At 38.8% G+C, this 20,243-nt stretch overlaps 2 protein-coding genes across 9 annotated transcripts in view; one reads left to right on the top strand and one right to left on the bottom strand.

Annotated features, from left to right (window-relative positions):
• The window catches only part of rt (Protein O-mannosyltransferase rt), a 533,108-nt gene that overhangs the window by 168,912 nt on the left and 343,953 nt on the right, over nucleotides 1–20,243 (bottom strand). The window lies entirely within an intron of this gene.
• LOC139750245 (serine/threonine-protein kinase Nek7-like) overlaps nucleotides 1–20,243 on the top strand; it is an 88,526-nt gene that overhangs the window by 50,304 nt on the left and 17,979 nt on the right. For 4 of the 7 annotated variants that reach the window (XM_071664754.1, XM_071664757.1, XM_071664758.1 and 1 more), the window contains 2 exons: nucleotides 15,133–15,391; nucleotides 17,829–18,048. In XM_071664754.1, coding sequence (XP_071520855.1) covers nucleotides 15,164–15,391; nucleotides 17,829–18,048 — 448 coding nt within the window. In that variant the 5' untranslated portion in view covers nucleotides 15,133–15,163. Of the gene's footprint in view, nucleotides 1–11,674; nucleotides 11,745–11,920; nucleotides 11,950–14,700; nucleotides 14,906–15,132; nucleotides 15,392–17,828; nucleotides 18,049–20,243 lie in introns of those variants that run through there. The other 3 variants (XM_071664755.1, XM_071664760.1, XM_071664759.1) reach the window with 3 other exon arrangements.

Here is a 20,243-nt window from a genome sequence, read left to right as displayed (position 1 = left end):
GGTGATGAGGGAGACAATGAAGACTATGCTGATGGTGGCCAAGATGGTGGGGTTGTCCAAATGGTGATGGGGATTTAAACGCAATTCCTTGAGATAAACGGTGCGATCCTTGAACACGACGGTACGACCCTTGAACACGACGGTGCGACCCTTGAACACGACGGTACGACCCTTGAACACGACGGTACGACCCTTGAACACGACGGTACGACCCTTGAATACGACGATACGACTCTTGAACACGACGGTACGACCGTTGAACACGACGGTACGACCCTTGAACACGACGGTGCGACCCTTGAACACGACGGTACGACCCTTGAACACGACGGTACGACCCTTGAACACGACGGTACGACCCTTGAACACGACGGTACGACCCTTGAATACGACGATACGACTCTTGAACACGACGGTACGACCGTTGAACACGACGGTACGACCGTTGAACACGACGGTACGACCCTTGAATACGGCGGTACGACCCTTGAACACGACGGTACGACCCTTGAACACGACGGTACGACCCTTGAACACGACGGTACGACCCTTGAACACGACGGTGCGACCCTTGAACACGACGGTACGACCCTTGAACACGACGATACGACCCTTGAACACGACGGTGCGACCCTTGAACGCGGGATGACTTCTTAAGAATTAAGTCAAGGCCTGGCTCTCACGCCCTAGAGACCGAATTCTCATGTTCGAGGGTCTTGTCATCGAGCTCAAGGGTAGCACCGTCGTACTCAAGGGTCGTATCGTCGTGTTCAAGGGTCGTATCGTCGTGCTCAAGGGTCGTATCGTCGTGCTCAAGGGTCGTATCGTCGTGCTCAAGGGTCGTATCGTCGTGCTCAAGGGTCGTATCGTCGTGCTCGAGGGTAGCACCGTCGTACTCAAGGGTCGTATCGTCGTGCTCGAGGGTCGCACCGACGTACTCAAGGGTCGTATCGTCGAGTTCGAGGCACCGTGGCGCTATACTGATGACGTAACCCCACAGGTACAATGGAAGGATGTACTCTGATATAACGACCCTATTTGGATATAACCACCCTATTTGGATGTAAATGACCCCATTTGGATGTAAATGACCCAAGGAAATTTAAATCCCTCTTGAATATAATGACCTCACTGAAGACACGAGTTCCTGGAATACGAATGAATACAAACAGTCAGTTTGGGTCCTTTCAGGGCTGTTTGTGAGGGTGGGAGACATCAGAAACGCCCAGATCAGTGGGGGTAAAAGGTCGGGAGGTACACAGATTATTCAAGGAGAATAACCTGCATATTGTAGATGTGACTAAGGAGGCGCAAATAATGTAGGTCGTGGACTTGAAGGGAAGTGTTTATAAAGTCTATTCCTAAACATAGACATAGCACTGTTTTCAACCGCTCTGAACTGGCAATTCGTCCCTTATGTTAACAATCCAGTCGAAGAAAATAGTACTTCGCCTCATGTAAGGCAAAACGAGTTTGTATCCGTAATATGACTACGAGTGAAATCAGACAAATCAAGTCAAAAATAACATGACAGATCAAAATTATCAAAGCTTTTGATCATTCTGAATACTTGTATAAAATCACCTCTTAACCTCCTACTTTTTTTTTTTTTCTAAGCTGAATAGGTTCAAGTTTAATTTGCTCTCGTATGATTTGTTCGAATCATCTTTGTAAGTCGACGCTGCCTATATCTTTTGTTTAGGTAGGGTGACCAAAACTAAACACAATATTTGTTCATTTGTATATCTATTTCCAAACTTCGTACCAACAGCGAATTCTGATATCAGTCCCATTGATATGAATGAGAGACAGAACCGGACCCAAGACTGATCCTTGTAGCACTCCACTTGTTACGTCTAACCATTCTCAGGCTTGACCATAAATCATAACAACTCTTTTCCTCACAGCCAGTCAACCAATTTCATATCCGCCGAAGTACAACCTCATCAATACCATGTTATATAACTTAACGGAGAGGGATGGGTCTGCTCCATAACTCTTTTTTGAATTACCAGAACGCACGGGTAAGGGGCCCAGTCCATGCGCAGCTTCCACTTCGTTTTGGTGTAGTCTGTCCTTCATAAACAAACCAGACTGTATATAAAAAAACTGCCATAAGTTTATGACCTCGACTCAGCGGGATGTGTTACGTGTTGGAAGTGATGACCTTCTACTACCCCCTTGGAAATAACGAGCCACTGGAATTAATGATCCAGTGGAAATTATGACCCCAGGGGATGTAATGAGCTCTCTGACGTCACGTACACTTGGATACATACAATGAGGCAACTTTAGTAATGCTTTGATACCTTTATTCCTGTTAGTACTCACTCATGTGCATTTTGAAGATCTATAATCCTGAAAATAAGATGATTCAATCCCTTAATGAAATGAATGCCTTCAGCTTCTGAGGACGTTAATTTCAGTCATCAATCACATTTTTTTTCTTACAACTTGAGTTCGAAAATCTCACCCTTTGAAAGCGGTGACGTAATCCATTACGTACGATGATTTCACCTCTGGAGCGCGATTATTTTTACCCCTTGGCGCGATTATTTTTACCCCTTGAATACAGCGACATCTTCCATTCAGTGTTAAAAACTCAGTCTTATAGTACGTGCACATCACCTCTTAACTTAGATAATTTCAACCTTAAATATATTACGATCATTTCACTCCTTAAGTAAGATGCTTTTTAAGCAAGATGCTTTAACTGGTTGAGTACAGTAATAATTTTACTTGTTTGAATTCGATGTTTATACCGCTTGAGCATAGTAATTTCAATCAGCGCTGTCTGCGATGTTTTCATCCCAGGAGTACACTAATTTCAATTGTTGAGTATGATATCATCACCGCTTGAATACTGTAATTTCAGGCATTAAGCAAAATGTTTCGTCTCTAGGATGCGAGTGCAAAGGCGACTTTACACTTTAACCCCGTGTGAACAATCCTCGAGCATTGCAAGAACTTGAATACGATTATCTGAACTTTTGTGTATGATGATGACCAATATCATACGGTTACTCAAATCCTTAATTGTAACATCCTTTTGAGTACGATGACAATCATATGGGTATGATAACCAGCTGAATACTTAAACCCACTAAACATAATAACTCTCTCTCTCTATATATATAACACTTTGAACATTATATCCAGGCATGATAATTTAATTCCATGCATATAATAGTATCTTAAGTCTGGCGGTATGACGGCATAACACATACAGTATGATAACATCTTGAATATAATACATTTTTTGTTAACAATCACTTAAATCTAATAACGCTTTGTACATGGTCAAACCATAAGCTTACTTCATAAGCTTGAGAGTGATAACTTGAGTGAAACAATTTTTGAGTGATAATAACTTGGGTACGATAACACCTTGTGAATGATGAAGTAAGCATGACAAGGAATTGATTATTACAGCACCTTGAGATGCTAATCAAATGATAACTTGAGACTGATAACTGAGTAATAATATAACTCGTCAGTTATGATAGTTATAATCAAGCTATAGGTACGATACACCTTGCGAGTGACAGGTTTAGTTTCACACCATACAAGTACGATAACATCTAAGTAGGGCGACTTTTCTCCTTCCTGACTGCAACGAAAGATGAGAAATATAAACAAGTATTAGCACTTAGCTTTAGTATAAACCTCTTCATTGCCATCTAAAAAATTACATCTTCAAATGTTTATAAGCTAGTAAGAAGATTAATGGAAGTTTGTTTCCAATACCGTTTTTATTACATAAACTTTGATGTTATCAACTCACGGGCTGTGTTCAGTACTAACTGACTCAACAGAAAACGTTCTTTCTCTACGTCGTCGAGGAATGCCAGACATCACGCTACAACTCGGGTCACTTCCACACAGCTATCCCGCACAAAGGAATATCACGTACGACTTTCGTTGGAACGCAACTTCGATTTTGTTCCCTCGTAAATCACACTCTCATTTAAAAGTTACGACACGCAGCGATCAAGAACAGGTTTGAAAACACGGAACTTTTCCAAGTGAACGTCAACAAGACTTTGGATTACACATTTATGCTTCTCAACTATTCCAGAACCTGTCGCTTGAAGTATGATAAACATTTCTTAAAATTTGTACGTCACAAATTCCGCGATCTTGAAGGTTCTTCTGTACTAATGTGTAGAAAAAAAGAAAAAAAAAAATATGACCATTGTTTGGGAAGCTGCGAATAGCAAAGTATCCCTAAGAAATACTCCGTCTTCCCTTAGACAGTAATACTGAGTCTGTTAAATCATCCTGATCTGTTTTGTCCCACAGAAAAGTTAAACATATGTTTTGCTGAGAGAAAAAAAAAAAAAATCTATCACATCTCAGTAACAAAGGCAGTTATGATCTATTTGACCTGCGTTAGTTTTCTAAAGTTCATGAATAGTTTTAATACTTAAGACTCCTTGGACAGAATTAAAGAAAACTAATTTGAAGTTATTTATGTAGTAAAATTTTTTCTTCTTTATGTAAATCGAAAATACTGAAAATACATCTTCCTGGGCGTAGTGAGGCACAACCTAACGTGAAAGCAACACAACATATTGTTAGCTCGGGCAATAAGGATTCCAAATTTAGATTGAAAAATTAAACAATTAGAGCAATCATGCTAATTCATGAAATTGGATAACTGGAAAATTGTACTGAAGTTATTCTTAATGTAATCATACACATTCGCCTCTCTCTCTCTCTCTCTCTCTCCACACACACAAGCAATAGGTGGCATGCAATCACCCAACAAAGTATAGTTCTATCGCCAAGCTGGTGAGCTAGGACTACAATGGCTGTCAAGCTCTCTTCACTGGCCCACGTAGCTGTCTTTTCTTTCTCCACGCTCGCATATACAATGCGTGTTGCTGGCATTCAGTCAACTAGGGTATACTAGTTCTCCTCCGTCTCTCACATAAACACTTTGAAAGCGACCGAAAAGATATGAGAATACACTGCGAGGGAAAAGTCACCTTTGGCGGGGCTGTAACACCGGGAGTATGTCTTCGTCAAAGAGCTTCTCACTCTAAAGGAGTCTACGTTCCTGCAGCCTTGGGCTGCAGGAACACACCAGGACTCTTTCATAGAAATTAGTCTTGGATTAATAAAAAATCAATAAAATTCACGGTAAATGTCCATCATAACTTTCCTTACTACAATTTTGTTTTTCTTTGAATTCTTAATCGTTCAAGGTGTCTAACTTACAGCCTTCTAAGTTGTTAGAAGTTGACCTGAATCCAGCCTTATGCATCGAACCCTAACATTCTGTCGATACGTTTATTTGAGTGGGCAAATAAATTTTTAAACAGGTAGCATGATTGGTTGTGTGCTCCGAGACATGCTTGACATTAACCAATAGGAACTCGTGTTTCAAAACCCCTTAATTCATTCAGCCACACTGAAAGCGGACAGTATGTTTTGCGTCACTGAGGTTCTAATTGCTTAGAAATTAAGTTACCTTGACTTCCCTCCTTATGGCTGAACATTTTCGTACTGAAACGCTTAAAAAACAATGATAAACTTTCCTTGGTTACCATAACTGATTTGGTAACCAAATTTACCATAGTTTTAGATATGCCACGATTATGTAACCCAATATTTTTTTCCAAGGAATATTCGTAAACTCTTGATTAACCCACAAATGAGAAATAAAGGAGCAATAAACGGTAATTTGAGATAATTATATAAAACATTACTAACGATCAACCTGCAGGATGGATCTTGATATCGTGGGAAATTATGTCCCTAATTATTTTAAAACGTGTGTGTCCAGTTGATAGGTTAATGAAGACGAAGGAGAGAGGAGAACAAACATTTCTCTTTTTGTGAGAGAAAGAAAATAATGCAGGATATTTCTGGAAACCTTTTGACGTATCTTTTGAGTACGACGGTACGACCCTTGAACACGATGGAACACGACCATTCACCACGACGTTACGACCTTTGAGCACGCCGATACGACCCTTGAGCACGACAGCACAACCGTTGAGCACGACGGTACGACCCTTTGGGCATGATGAGACATGACCTTTATAACCTGACCATTAAGTCAAGGTCCAGGTCATCACAACCAGAGAGTCGCACTGCCCTGCTCTAAGACTAAAGGTTAGGAGCACACAAGTTTCCTAGGCTCTCACCGCATGGTGAGGAAGGAAGATTATGATAACGGGGGAGGAAGATTTATGATAACTAATGTGTGCCAACTGTTGCAACAAAGGCAGTGTTTACCGTACACGTTGGACAGGAAGATATACTAGGCTCCGTCTGCAACATTTCGATGGACAGGAAGAAATACTAGGCTCCGTCTGCAACATTTCGATAGGACAGGAAGAAATACTAGGCTCCGCCTGCAACATTTCGATGGACAGGAAGATATACGAGGCTCCGTCTGCAACATTTCGATGGACAGGAGGATATACTAGGCTCCGCCTGCAACATTTCGATGGACAGGAAGATATACTAGGCTCCGCCTGCAACATTTCGATGGACAGGAAGATATACGAGGCTCCGTCTGCAACATTTCGATGGACAGGAGGATATACTAGGCTCCGCCTGCAACATTTCGATGGACAGGAGGATATACTAGGCTCCGCCTGCAACATTTCGATGGACAGGAGGATATACTAGGCTCCGCCTGCAACATTTCGATGGACAGGAAGATATACGAGGCTCCGCCTGCAACATTTCGATGGACAGGAAGAAATACTAGGCTCCGTCTGCAACATTTCGATGGACAGGAGGAAATACTAGGCTCCGCCTGCAACATTTCGATGGACAGGAAGAAATACTAGGCTACTCCTGCAACATTCACTCAAAAGGACACGCGCTTTTCTGCATGTTGACAATCAATCTAAAACTATCATTTTTTTATCTTCTTTTTCACCGCAGTATTACAGAATGTTTTCATGTCATCTGAATATCTTTATAATCATCTGTAAAGTCTTATCAGATTTATGGTTAACCGTCTTTACATTCATTTCTCATTTGATATCAGAGCTACGCTATCTGTTTACATAATCTGATCACCCTCACATCAATTATCTCACAGAATTATCTTTACCACCTGAACCATGTGTTAAAACGATTTTTTGTTAGATGCATTTATAACTTGACCTTGACTTATTAATGATCCTGGCAGCTGCTAAGCCTAAATCCTAACTTAACAACCAACACACACACACACACACACACACACACACACACATCATGATAATCTTGCTTACACATAGTGAGAGTGTATGTGATCTTAGAAATATTCTGAACACATGACGAAGGAGATAAAGGTTTTTCGTCTGGTGGTTATATCTTAAAGATGACGACCTGATAGACCCCGACGGTTGGTAGGTTTGGCCCACGAACCACTCACAAAAACATCAAGGAATACACAGGTACTACATGATGTAAGAACATCTGTGGTCTCAGAAGTATTTTGAACACCCGAAAAAGATGTTCATTCGATTGATGGTTATAACATGACGCTGGTCAAAAGCTCTTATAGCCAGCCAACCATCATGAATGTATACACCATCTATACACAACACACACAAGCCTCCGTCGTGTGGTGGTTAGCGCTACTAACTATATGTCATCACGAGCCAACAAGAGGTCTGACATGGACAGGTTCGATTCCTGGGCGTAGCAGTTGGCCCGCACCCCAACCCAGGTGTCCATCATCCCCTCAGGTCTGGTCGATAAATGGGCACCTGGTTTGTGCATACATGATACAGGATTAAAGACAAGGTACATATATTCAAGGTTAAGAGACGGGGCAACACGAGTGTAAACGTCTCTGTAACATACAAATAGCAACCACACACATATATCATGCATAATTGACCATGGAGTACCTGAGTTGGGGACCAGGACCTTCTCCCTTCACGTCTGTTTTTCCCATAGCCTTCCACACCACCGCACCCCTGTTGAGTACCGTCAAGCAAACATCACCTCCCCCCTAAATTCTTCGGCTCCCCAAACCCGTCCTTACCTTAAATAATGTAGTAAGTTATTCACAGCCTCTTGCCCAGCAACCTGAACCTGGATACAATTGTTTGTATCAAGGCTCTTATGATAATATTTCACAAAGGACGAGATAGTCACCCAACCTTACTGATTAAGATACTCCAAAAGTAGTAGAAACATCTGGAAACAAAAAAAAAAAAAAAACGAATTTCTAATGGCCGACTATGTGGTCGACCCCCCCCCCCCCCCCCCCCCCCCCCCCCCCCCCCCGTCAACACACAGTTATGTTGCCCCCACCACTTGGTAGAACCGACTTTCGCTACCACGACATTATGTGTCGAGTGCCACTATGCCCACCACGCTATGTATCCTCACCACACGAAGTGCCCCTCCTTCCCCCTACCATTACTATATTATTCATCTCAAGCGATGGGGCCCCTCACCAGGCACGAAGCCTACGATGAAAAAAAAAGAGGTATAATGGTATGAGCAGGTGAGAGAACGCGGAACACAGTACATGAGAAGAAAAGAAGAAAAAAAAAAGCTATTCAGGATTGCCTGGTTACCTTGATTTCTCTTGAAATATTAAATTCGCAATGGGATCCAGGTTTTCCGTCACTGTATTTAAGAAGAGAGAGAGAGAGAGAGAGAGAGAGAGAGAGAGAGAGAGAGAGAGAGAGAGAGAGAGAGAGAGAGAGAGAGAGAGAGAGAGAGAACAAAAAACACTGACATAGGATTCTGATTTATTCAAAGTAATACTTGCTACATTGTCAGCTAGACAGGCAACCATTTCTATCAAGTATTCATTATATACCATCAATCTGACCTATACAAATTATATAAACCTTAACCTCGCAGTTTGCTATCTGTTGAGCTGCTGCCTTCCCTCGCCCGGGTGCTGTGTTAGGAGGTGCTTGTGTGTTATAATAAAACATTTTTATGTGTGTAAGTTTGGGTAGTCAGGGAAATAAGAGGACAACTACAAGGGTGAACTGATGCATGGATGGGTGGATGATTACATGGATAGCTGGATGAACGTGCTTACATATAGATGGGCGAATAGATGAACTTATATTCGAATGGATGGGTGAATATATGAACTTATCTACGAATGGATGGGTGAATAGATGAACTTCACGAATGGATGGGTGAATAGATAAACTTGTTTACGAATGGATGGGCGTATAGATGAACTTCACGAATGGATGGGTGAATAGATGAATTTCTTTACAAATGAATGGGTGAACTTCTTTACGAATGGATGGGTTAATATATGAACTTCTTTACGAATGGATGAACGAATATATGAACATAAGACAAAATGGATAGACCAACAATTTGATGGATAGTGGCATGGGTAAGATGCAATGATGGATGTATGAATTTGATTGGCAGGAGAACAGATAGACAGAGAAGCTGGACACTGTATGTATGTACTGCAAACACAATGGATATACTAAGAGATACTGAATTAACAAACCATAAATTCATACATGGTCAGAGACGCATGAAGGTGCCTGTTAAATCTACTGCAATAATTCTCCCACAGTAATGCTCAGCCTGGAGGGAAAATTCACATGACGATGGCGCTTGATTCTTGGCGTCACCAACAGAAGGCTAACTGGTGACCTCGGCGACATTAATTACATAACTTTATAGCCAAGGCTAAGTCATTTCTTAAGCGATTGAGACGATACAACGGCGTAAGAGATTTTATGTCTAATATTTTCGAACGAAATGCCTGACGAAAATATCCAATAGGTTGATGATATACAAAATACACTCCAAACGGTTAAATCTGTATTCCCAAGGGAGCCAGTTAAGGTGGAACGGATGTGCAACACACACTACGCTGTTTCTCGACATACACATTCTTACTTTCTTCCCAGGAGTCCCTTCTATCTCTATGCAGCTCCTACAGCACCCAGGAAGTTTGCCACGCCCACCGGTCAAGACCATAAGTCTTAACGTGTTGCGATGTGTGTGCGTCTGTGTGTGGATAGTGCAGGGCAACTGGTGAATAAGTGCCCCTTTGATGGGTGATGTCCAGAGCGCGAGCGAAAGAATGACTCGAGTTTGTCTGGGGAGTGTGGTATCTAATGGATGTATGCTTGATGGGCTTGTGTTTAAATCTGAATTGGATATATATATATATATATATATATATATATATATATATATATATATATATATATATATATATATATATATATATAAGAGACGAGTTTGGTATTGCTGAAATTTGGAATGATCTATTTAAGTCTCTCAAGGAATATGACAGATAAGTCCAGTTTATGAATTTCCAAGTCTACTGCGATGCTTTATCAAGGTCTTGACAAGTGAAGTAATTGTTCTATTGATATATTCCATCACTTCTTTTATATAAAACATAAACCAAATATATCAAGGATATAACTTAGGCTTGAGAAAAGGGATTGTACAAATCAATCAAATTAGCAAAATGGTTTGAAAGCATGACCAATGGAAAAAATGTCTATATTGATAACTTGTGCATTGGTAAATCCTCTAACTTTTGTTGGTAATATACGAGTTAAGTCGAGAAATTTATTTTGTGTGAAATATTGGGCTGCAATGTTCACATTGTTTTCCTTACTGCAAAAACGCAGGATGTGAGACAGTAAACTTTATGTATACTAAATGTTTGTCCGCTGAGTTTTAGTTGTCAATGTGACGACTTGAGTGACAGTAGACTTTTGTGCAAATAACACGAGTTATAACTCCATTTAATTTTTGGTTATGAAGCATATGCTTCTGCAAGTTCTTAGTCTTATTGCGAAAAGTTGGTTGTGAGTCCTTAACCATACAGCCCTACTTTCATTTTTTCAGGTTACTTGGTATCATATGCTTTATTTTCAAGTGTAAAAAATATTGGCTGATATCTGTATTAACACTTCATTAACTTTAATCATTAGAATGCAATCTATATTCATAAAAAAAGACTCATTGTTCTCAATTTCAAGTATTTTCCGCCGCTTCTCGGCAAAAGAAGGTAACCATCTTTTCCGAAAATAACATAAGAAGCTTCTCGCATTTACATTGCATTTCTGCTAAGCATTTTGAAAAAAAAATCATTAGCCTTTTATAAGTAACAGACTAACATCGATCTAACCAAGGCATAAGAGTCTCTAGAATTTTGGTGTTTTAAAGTGATATTGCAGGATAGCTTACAGAAATTCTGCAAACTTTTCGGTGAATTAATGTTTCGAATATGCCACCTTACTCTCAAAATTCTTCTTCCTTTTGAGTCAGTGACAAGTAAAATAATAAGCAGAAATTATAGCAGAATGAAACAAAGGGGACTGGTAAATTTCTAATACAGATAATTGCATAATCGACAAGTATTAGTGCACACCGAGGATTATCATGTAGTGAAATCCAAATTCCCACTGCCTATAGATATGAGCTCACATGATGACAACCATTCATTACCTCCAATGACTTGTATATGTACTAGTGTAGAAATACCAAAAATTCCTACTTTTCATCATTGAAAATTCTGTAGCTTTCCAAATACTATCTGTACTACATAGTAGTTATAATAAGAGCTCTATTTGACAACATTTTCCTCCATAATTTTATTCAGATTTTCTTAATATGTCCATAAGTTATAAAAATCTAATATACCCATAATTTTGGGGTAAAATTATCAATATTAATTTACCAGTCTTGTTAGTTTGTGGCATCAGTTACATGTCTGTCCGAAAATGTAAACAATAACAATGCCCACTTGTCATACTACTCACTCGGTAAATAATACCTTACACTGCTTAGATAAAGACATTTAAGATTCTACCAGTCATAATCGAATAAAACAAGAAAGTTAGAAAATAAAGTATTGAAAAAAAAATCATAAGATTTACGGGTTGTAGAAATGATCTTAACACTTCTCATTACCTGGCTTGATCATAACCTGAATAGATCCAAGTGCACGACCTCCAGTTTAACTTGGTTGTATGTAACAAAAAAATTAATCTGACAGAAGCAGATCATTCCACTGATTTAAGCAAAATTTTTACTGGCAGTTATGGAAAAAAAAACTGGTGATCCTTCGGGAAAAGAAATGTTTAGGCAGAAAAACTAAGTATAGCAAACTTGCATAAAACTGTTGTTTCGGAGGTAAAATTTGGAATAATTAAACGAAGATTACCGTTTAAATATCACTGTTCGGAAATGTATTTGTTTATTGTAAAAATTTACCTCAGGGATCTTCGTTCCACTTTAATGGAATCAATGTATAATGGTTTATGAAGAGAGAACTGAATGTTTTGTTGGTACTATTATTTCTAATCATTCGACAATAGATAACCAGGGAGTATGGAAAATTATGAAGAAGTGAAATGTAGTGTTAAATGTTAATAATAGAGTGTCATGATAAATGAAATGAAAATAAAACGACTACCTCCACTTTGGAGTATAAAAGTTAATATAGTCTAGTACTGGCCAGTCTCACTAATTTCGGAAGAAATGCATCATTTTATATTCTATTAATAGAGCTGTAGGCGCAAAGCACTTATGCAGACCCCTGTATATTGTCTTTTCTGCTGTGGATGATGCCATGCATCGTTTAGACAAAGCTATAGATGATTTGATTGGAGTTTTGCAAAAACGTTGGAGTTGACATGACTGAGTATATTTCAGTACCTTTCAGATAGAATCTGTCATCTTAGTTTGTACTGTTTTGTTCCTTGATGTATATTGCAACACAGGAGAGACATGGAACAGCATCCCGAAAATAATTTGCTCTGGGATGGCAAATACACATCCACCTGGCACTTTGTCTGGACAATCCCATCATACAGGTCATTTGTTTCCATAAGGTCTGTAAACAATACATACAAAACAAAATTATATTGATTGACCTTAGGAGGTCGAAGTATGGCAATAGGTGATCGAATTCAGACTGTATAGAGCTCTATAAAATCGGAAAAGAGTATTAGGTAGATATATGTTGTCAGCCATCCACTGGACTCGCAACTGTGCCACGTGCAATGCCTGAATATAGTTTTGGGATGCCATTATGTATCCCTCCTGTGCTGCAATTTTTGTCAAGGAACAAAATAGCATACTTAAAGGTGTCAGGTTTTACTTGAAAGGTACTGAAACATATTCAGAGACATGTCAACTTCCCTTATGGATTCCCAAAGAAAAGTGCATCTCCTCCAAGATTACCCAGCATTAGACAGCACATTTCATTCTTAGTATTCTGAAATGGAAAGTAGGTTGTTTTTGAACATGTGATGAAATTTACATTACTTTTTCTTCACTGAACCCCACATTTTACCTTCTCTTTCATAACCCTCCTCTCTATCAAATAAAAATAATAGTGCTAATGATCATTAAAGAAATTATACTCACAATCCTTAGGTAAGGCAATTGCAATAATTTTCCATGCACAATAATAAAATTTTCTGATACTGAGCAGTACATATCATCTTACTTTTATTATTATGATTAACTAGAATGTAACTTACGATAACTAAACCTGGTGGGACACTATTTAAGAGTGCTGTGTGCTCTTCAAATTATGCTGCACCACTTCCAGACTTAGAAGGTATCCCAGAATTATTTTCTAGGCATTTCAATTGAGATGTGTGGTATTTTTGTAATCTTTTTGTTACAAATGAATATGATTATTAAAATTTTTTATCAGTAATATATATTGTAAAAATGATGCAACTTAAAAAGAGGATATAGATCTTTTACAGGTGTTTTTGTTATTGCCACTCACTGACAGGTATTGTACTGTTCATGGAAAGCTTTAGGCTTGTAATGTCTTGAAACAATGTGTGGGATGCCAGTACAATTATTAATAGCTGTATATTTCATCTCAAAGCAGACGCAGCCAATTCGAGAATTAGTTGCATGTGAGATCGACTGTGTTTGAATATCATAGTTCATCTGTCTTTAAAGCGTTACTTTCTCACTGTATTCTTATAGCAAACAATAGTTCCATAAGAGAAGAATGAGGATCCCAAAGCTAGCACTTTTCGTTAGACTGAAATATTACCTCTTGATCTTGTTTTGTACTGATAGTTTAGTATGTATAGAATATATAAAGGTTGTAGAGTATGATCTTCATTATCATGAATGTAGTGGTTACTCTGCAAACATATGACATACTGACTTTGATGGGTCAAAAGCTATTACAGGTACTGAACTTTTTTATTTCTGAGAACAAGGCTAGGGTTTCACACAAGATGAGGCTAGAGGTAAAGCCCTCTTATTGGGATTTAGATAAGTTTGACTGTTTAAACCCAAGTTTTTGTATTTCAAGATGGCGATGGTTAAGAACTCTCTGATAACAAAGAAATTATTTAGCATTCTTTAGGTTGTATATGTAGACCTAACATTTAACCCTTAAACTGTAGCTACTGGAAAATTTGGTTACCAGTGTATACACAAAAAACACGAGAGAAATCTCTAATAATGTGGTATATTCTTTTAAGATTAAAGATATGCCATGGTGGTGTGTTGAAGTTTATGAAAGCTGCACTTGTGTATTTTTTAGAAAGTGTTGTGAACTCTTAAAAATATATCATATTCTTATGAGATTAAAGTAATGCATGTAAATGTATGAAAAATTAGACTATATACTTTTTGTATAATTTTCTTCTATCGTGGTTGAATGTTGAAGTTTATGAATAAAATACTTGGCACTCAATACAAAACAGTGACATATGTCATATGATTTTTCACGATCAGTAACATAAAAATGATCTGTAGTAACATACAAATGATCTGTGGCACAGTTTAAGAGTTAAAGGTAAAAATGTTCTGCGAAGAAGGAAAGATGAAAAAAGAAGAAAGTTCCACAGCTTTGCTGTTTGAGGGAAGAAGGAGGCATCATAACAGTCAATGCTCATGTGGCTGGTCTCCAGACAGAGCCCATGGGAAGAGATAACCAAAAGTGAGTCATTGGTCCAAACTTTGGTAGCATACAGACACATGTTGACAGCTTGAGAGAGCAGTGGCCAAAGTAATAACCATTGAATAGATAGAGGGCAGCAACATTTGTCGAGCAGAGAGAGAAGGCCAGGGAGAAATTAAAGAGACAGGAATTGATGTTGGTTGATAAAGTTGTAGAGAAAAATACCACTGCTTATACAGTGGCTAATTTTTGCCTTTTTCTTTCAGAAACACTGATGTATCTCCATAGCTTTACGAGATGGATGCAGCATCGGAGCTGATCAAGTTGTCATCGAGTGACTCCATATATGGAACGCTTTGTAATTTTGATATAGAGAAAAAAATTGGGAAAGGTCAATTTAGTGTGGTATACAAAGCAAAATGCAAGGTCGATCGTGCTGTTGTGGCCTTAAAAAAGGTCCAGATCTTCGAGATGATGGACTCAAAAGCCAGATTAGACTGCATGAAGGAAATAAATTTACTTCAGGTTAGTCAGAAAAGTTAGATTATTTGTTAGGATGAGACATCAAGAGAGATGAGTTGTATTAAGCTCAGAACCATAGATTAACTTCTTTGAAATATTATTGTTTTTCAAATGTTTTTTCATTTTCATTTTCAGTGTGTGATTATTCTACTAAAAACTTTTTGTTTCAGGCAGGAAATGAGATACTGTAAAGTCTATATGGTTTGTTTCAAATCATTGGAAGACTGAGTGACTGATTTAAGTGCACTAATAATGATGTGGATTAAGATTTGTCTTCAGTTTTGTGTGTCTGAGTAGCCTGCAGGGTTGGGGCTAAGGACCCCAGCTTTGTGAACGTTTCCCACAAAAGGTGCATGTGCTGCTGGACTAAAGCATTGTTCCTACAGTTGCTTTTGTCAAGAGATACAGATTTGTATGAGTGATTGGAAAATGAGATAAATAAATGATGAATATAAAAGAATGAAAGATGTGGATACATATAGAAAGGGAAAATTATTGGTGACAGTGCTGAGAGATATTGAGAAATTGAGAGTGGGATGGAGTGAAAGGTCTGAAATTAGGTTTGCATGATAATATTCATTTTCTTATGATTGTCCGAGGATCCCTTTCTTGTTACTCTAGGACCCCTTTTTCAGGAGCTCCTGCAGCTCAGTGGCTGTGCTACTTCCAGTAAGAGGAAAATGGTAGACTCCTTTAGGGTAAGAAGCTCTTTAAAAAAAAACTGCACCCCCTTTCATGACCAGATGATGATAGAACCTTGCCAAAGGTAACTTTTCACTCTCAGTGTAACCACAGGCAGGTGGAATCTAGTAACACCTGCAAGATGATAAAAGAATTTCTTGCTACTCAAGGACCCCTTTTCAGGAGCTCCTGCAGTTCAAGGGCTTCACTACTTCTGGTAATAGAGAAATGATGGAATTCCTTTGGGATGAGAAGCTTTTTGACAAACTGTACTCTCTTTCATAAACAGATGATGATACAACCTTGTCAAAAGGGACTTCACTTTTGATGTAACCTCAGGGAGGTGGGGTCCAGTAACACCTTGAAGATGATACAAAAAAGTTTTATAACTAAAAGTGTGGCATGGTTGAGGAAGGATGGATGATTTGGAAAGATGTTAGACTAAAACTGGGTGAGGTTCAATTGTGACAGGGTAAGAATATCAGTAGTGGTAGCATATGTGCCATTTAGTGAAAAAGAAGAAATTAAGGATACTTTCTAGAGAATACCTGAAAGAGCAGCAGAAGACACAGATCTATGGAAGAAATCATGTGTGATGGGTGACTTGAATTGATGGGCTGAGGACTGTAGAAGAGGGAATGATAGATGGCAATAAGGTCCAGGATATTCGTGATAAAGGTTAAGGAATTCATGGATTGTGTGTATTAACAGGAATGAGTGTTGCAAATCCATACTTTAGACATTGAGATATCATAGATGTATGTGGTACAGACACAGGGATGAAAAGTTGGATAAGAGCATGAAAGATTTGTGCAGTCAAGGAGAAGGTTGAGAGTTTTTGTTTTATATCATGTGATAGTAGTATGTTGGATAATCATTTATTTGGATGGTATAGGACAAGAAATATGAATGAAAAAAAATGAGGATAAGAGTGAAAAGGTTGAGGAATTAACAGGTGAAATTTGTTTTCTAGGAGAGGGTAGAGGGAAAGCTGAAAAGTTTTTAAAGCAGTTCAGGGTGAGGGTGTAGTGATGTGGAGGTAGTATGAAAGTGGATCATTAGTGGCTGCCATTGGATGTTGTATGACACATATAGCTTGTGGAAAATGGTACAGCATGGTTGAATGAAGATTCAAGAATGTTGGTGAAGGAAAAAGAGAGGGTTTGGATGGAGCAACTATATCTACCAAAAAGCAGTGATGAAAAGAGGGGCAAAGAGTCTAGAATATATAGTCTTGAATTAAAGAGTGAAAACCGTGATGTACTGTTTATCAGTAAAAGGAAAGAAAGTGAAGATCTCAGAAGAAAATTAAACCAGAAATTAGAAAAGAATGACATGCTATTCTGGAAGATGAATAAGTCTTGAAGGAGATGAATAAGAATAGGGGAGAGGTGTGTATAAGGTGTGAAAGCATATGAGACAAGTCTGGACGTTGATGACTGGACCATTGACAGAAAAAAAAGGGACAATATTTTACTGGGTCAAGAAATTCAGTTACAGTTTAGTTATGCATGGATTAGTGACAGGATCTCATTCAGTCTTATTTGTAATTGATAGAAAATTAAGATAATCTAAGAGAAAATGTAAAACCCTACAATCTGTACAACATTCACAAGTTATAACTGGTTATATGATGATACAAATTGCAGTCATAAGATATTATTAGTACAATACAATATTTAGTTAGAAGATATGAGTTGGTATTTAAATTTTATGTCTCGCTAAACCAAAAGAGAATAAAATCAATACTTTTTTACAGAAACTTAATCATCCAAACATCATTCAGTACCTCGCATCTTTCATTGAGGACAATGAGCTTAACATTGTCCTGGAGCTGGCAGATGCAGGCGATCTATCTCGTATGATTAGACATTTTAAAAAACAGCAGCGTCTTATTCCAGAAAGAACGATATGGAAATACTTTGTGCAGCTTTGTTCTGCATTAGATCACATGCATTCAAAAAGGATCATGCATAGGGGTGAGTAGTGCTCCAAGTTTGTTAAGTAAACTGTATGGTCCTAGCATATGATACAAACTGAAATGCCTGATTTTTTCAGATTTATTTGAATACTGATCAGAATGTAATGAGTGTTACTTTCAAGTTGATTCATCTATAGTACTGTTTTAATAAAGGAAAATGATGGCATGAATAATGTACTCTTTTAATTGACAGAAAACCTGCTCTTTGTAAGACATCATAAGTGCACTAACATTGTGGATCAGATTACTGAACTGAGTGATGTGCTTCACAACTACTAGACACTGGGATCTTCCCAATCTTGAGTCATTTCTATTTGATACCATCAGTCATGTTCCAGATTGGCTCAGCTGATCACAAGTTAACTGCTATCCTCCCCAAACAGTACCTTACGCAACTGAAGGCAACAAATTGCCTGGATCTTTGGTTTGTCTTATCTATTATTTTTTTTTTTTTGTATTATACTTTGTCGCTGTCACCCATGTTAGCAAGGTAGCGCAAGGAAAGAGACAAAAGAATGGCCCAACCCACCCACATACACATGTATATACATAAATGCCCACACATGCACATATACATACCTATACATTTCAACGTATACATACATATACATACACAGACATTTACACATATACAAAAGCACATATTCATACATGCTGCTTTCATCTGTTCCCACCGCCACCCCACCACACATGAAATGACACCCCCTTCCCCCACATGCACGCAAGGTAGTGCTAGGAAAGGACAACAAAGGCCACGTTCGTCCACACTCAGACTCTAGCTGTCATGTGTAATGCACCAAAACCACAGCTCCCTTTCCACACAAGGCCCACAAAACTTTCCATGGTTTACCCCAGATGCTTCACATTCCCTGGTTCAGTCCACTGACAGCATGTTGACCCTGGTATACCAAATCATTCCAGTTCACTCTATTCCTTGTATGCCTTTCACCCTCCTTTATGTTCAGGCCTCTATCATTCAAAATCTTTTTCACTCCATCCTTCCTCCCATAATTTGGTCTCTCACTTGTCCTCGTTCCCTCCACTTCTGACACATATATCCTTTGCAAATCTTTCCTCACTCATTCTCTCCATGTGACCAAACCATTTCAAAACACCCTCTTCTGCTCTCTCAACCACACTCTTTTTATTACCACACATCTCTCTTACCCTTTCATTACTTACTCGATCAAACCACCTCACACCACATATTGTCCTCAAACATCTCATTTCCAACGCATCCACCATCCTCCGCACAACCCTATCTATCGCCCATGCCTCACATCCATATAACATCGTTGGAACCACTATTCCTTCAAACATACCCATTTTTGCTCTCCGAGATAATGTTCTCGCCTTCCACACATTCCTCAATGCTCCCAGAACCTTCGCCTCCTCCCCCACTCTGTGACTCACTTCCGCTTCCATGGTTCCATCTACTGCCAAATCCACTTCGAGATATCTAACACACTTCACTTCCTCCAGTTTTTCTCTATTCAAACTTACCTCCCAATTTACTTGTCCCTCACCCCTACTGAACCTAATAACCTTGTTCTTATTCACATTTACTCTCAGCTTTCTTCTTTCACACACTCTACCAAAGTGTCACCAACTTCTGCAGTTTCTCACCCGAATCAGCCACCAGCGCTGTATCATCAGCAAACAACAACTGACTCACTTCCCAAGCCCTCTCATCCACAACAGATTGCATACTTGCCCCCCTCTCCAAAACTCTTGCATTCACCTCCCTAACAACCCTATCTATAAACAAATTAATCAACCATGGAGACATCATGCACCCCTGCCACAAACTGACATTCACTGGGAACCAACCACTTTCCTCTCTTCCTACTCGTACACATGCCTTACATCCTCGATAAAAGCTTTTCACTGCTTCCAGCAACTTACCTCCCACACCATATACTCTTAATACCTTCCACAGAGCATCTCTATCAACTCTATCATATGCCTTCCCCAGATCCATAAATGCTACATACAAATCCATCTGCTTTTCAAAGTATTTCTCACATACATTATTCAAAGCAAACACCTGATCCACACACCGTCTACTACTTCTGAAACCACACTAGTGAAATACATGGCAAATAATTCATGGAAAAGCATTCACTGCTGACTTTAAAGGAAAAAAGTATCATAGTGTCCTGTTTTTCTTAAAGAATAGAAATCTTCATTTCT

The sequence above is a fragment of the Panulirus ornatus genome, chromosome 9 (genome assembly GCF_036320965.1).
Source record: "Panulirus ornatus isolate Po-2019 chromosome 9, ASM3632096v1, whole genome shotgun sequence".
NCBI lineage: Eukaryota > Metazoa > Arthropoda > Malacostraca > Decapoda > Palinuridae > Panulirus > Panulirus ornatus.
Note: the sequence above shows the minus strand (reverse complement) of the source record. Positions and strands in the feature narration are given on the sequence as shown.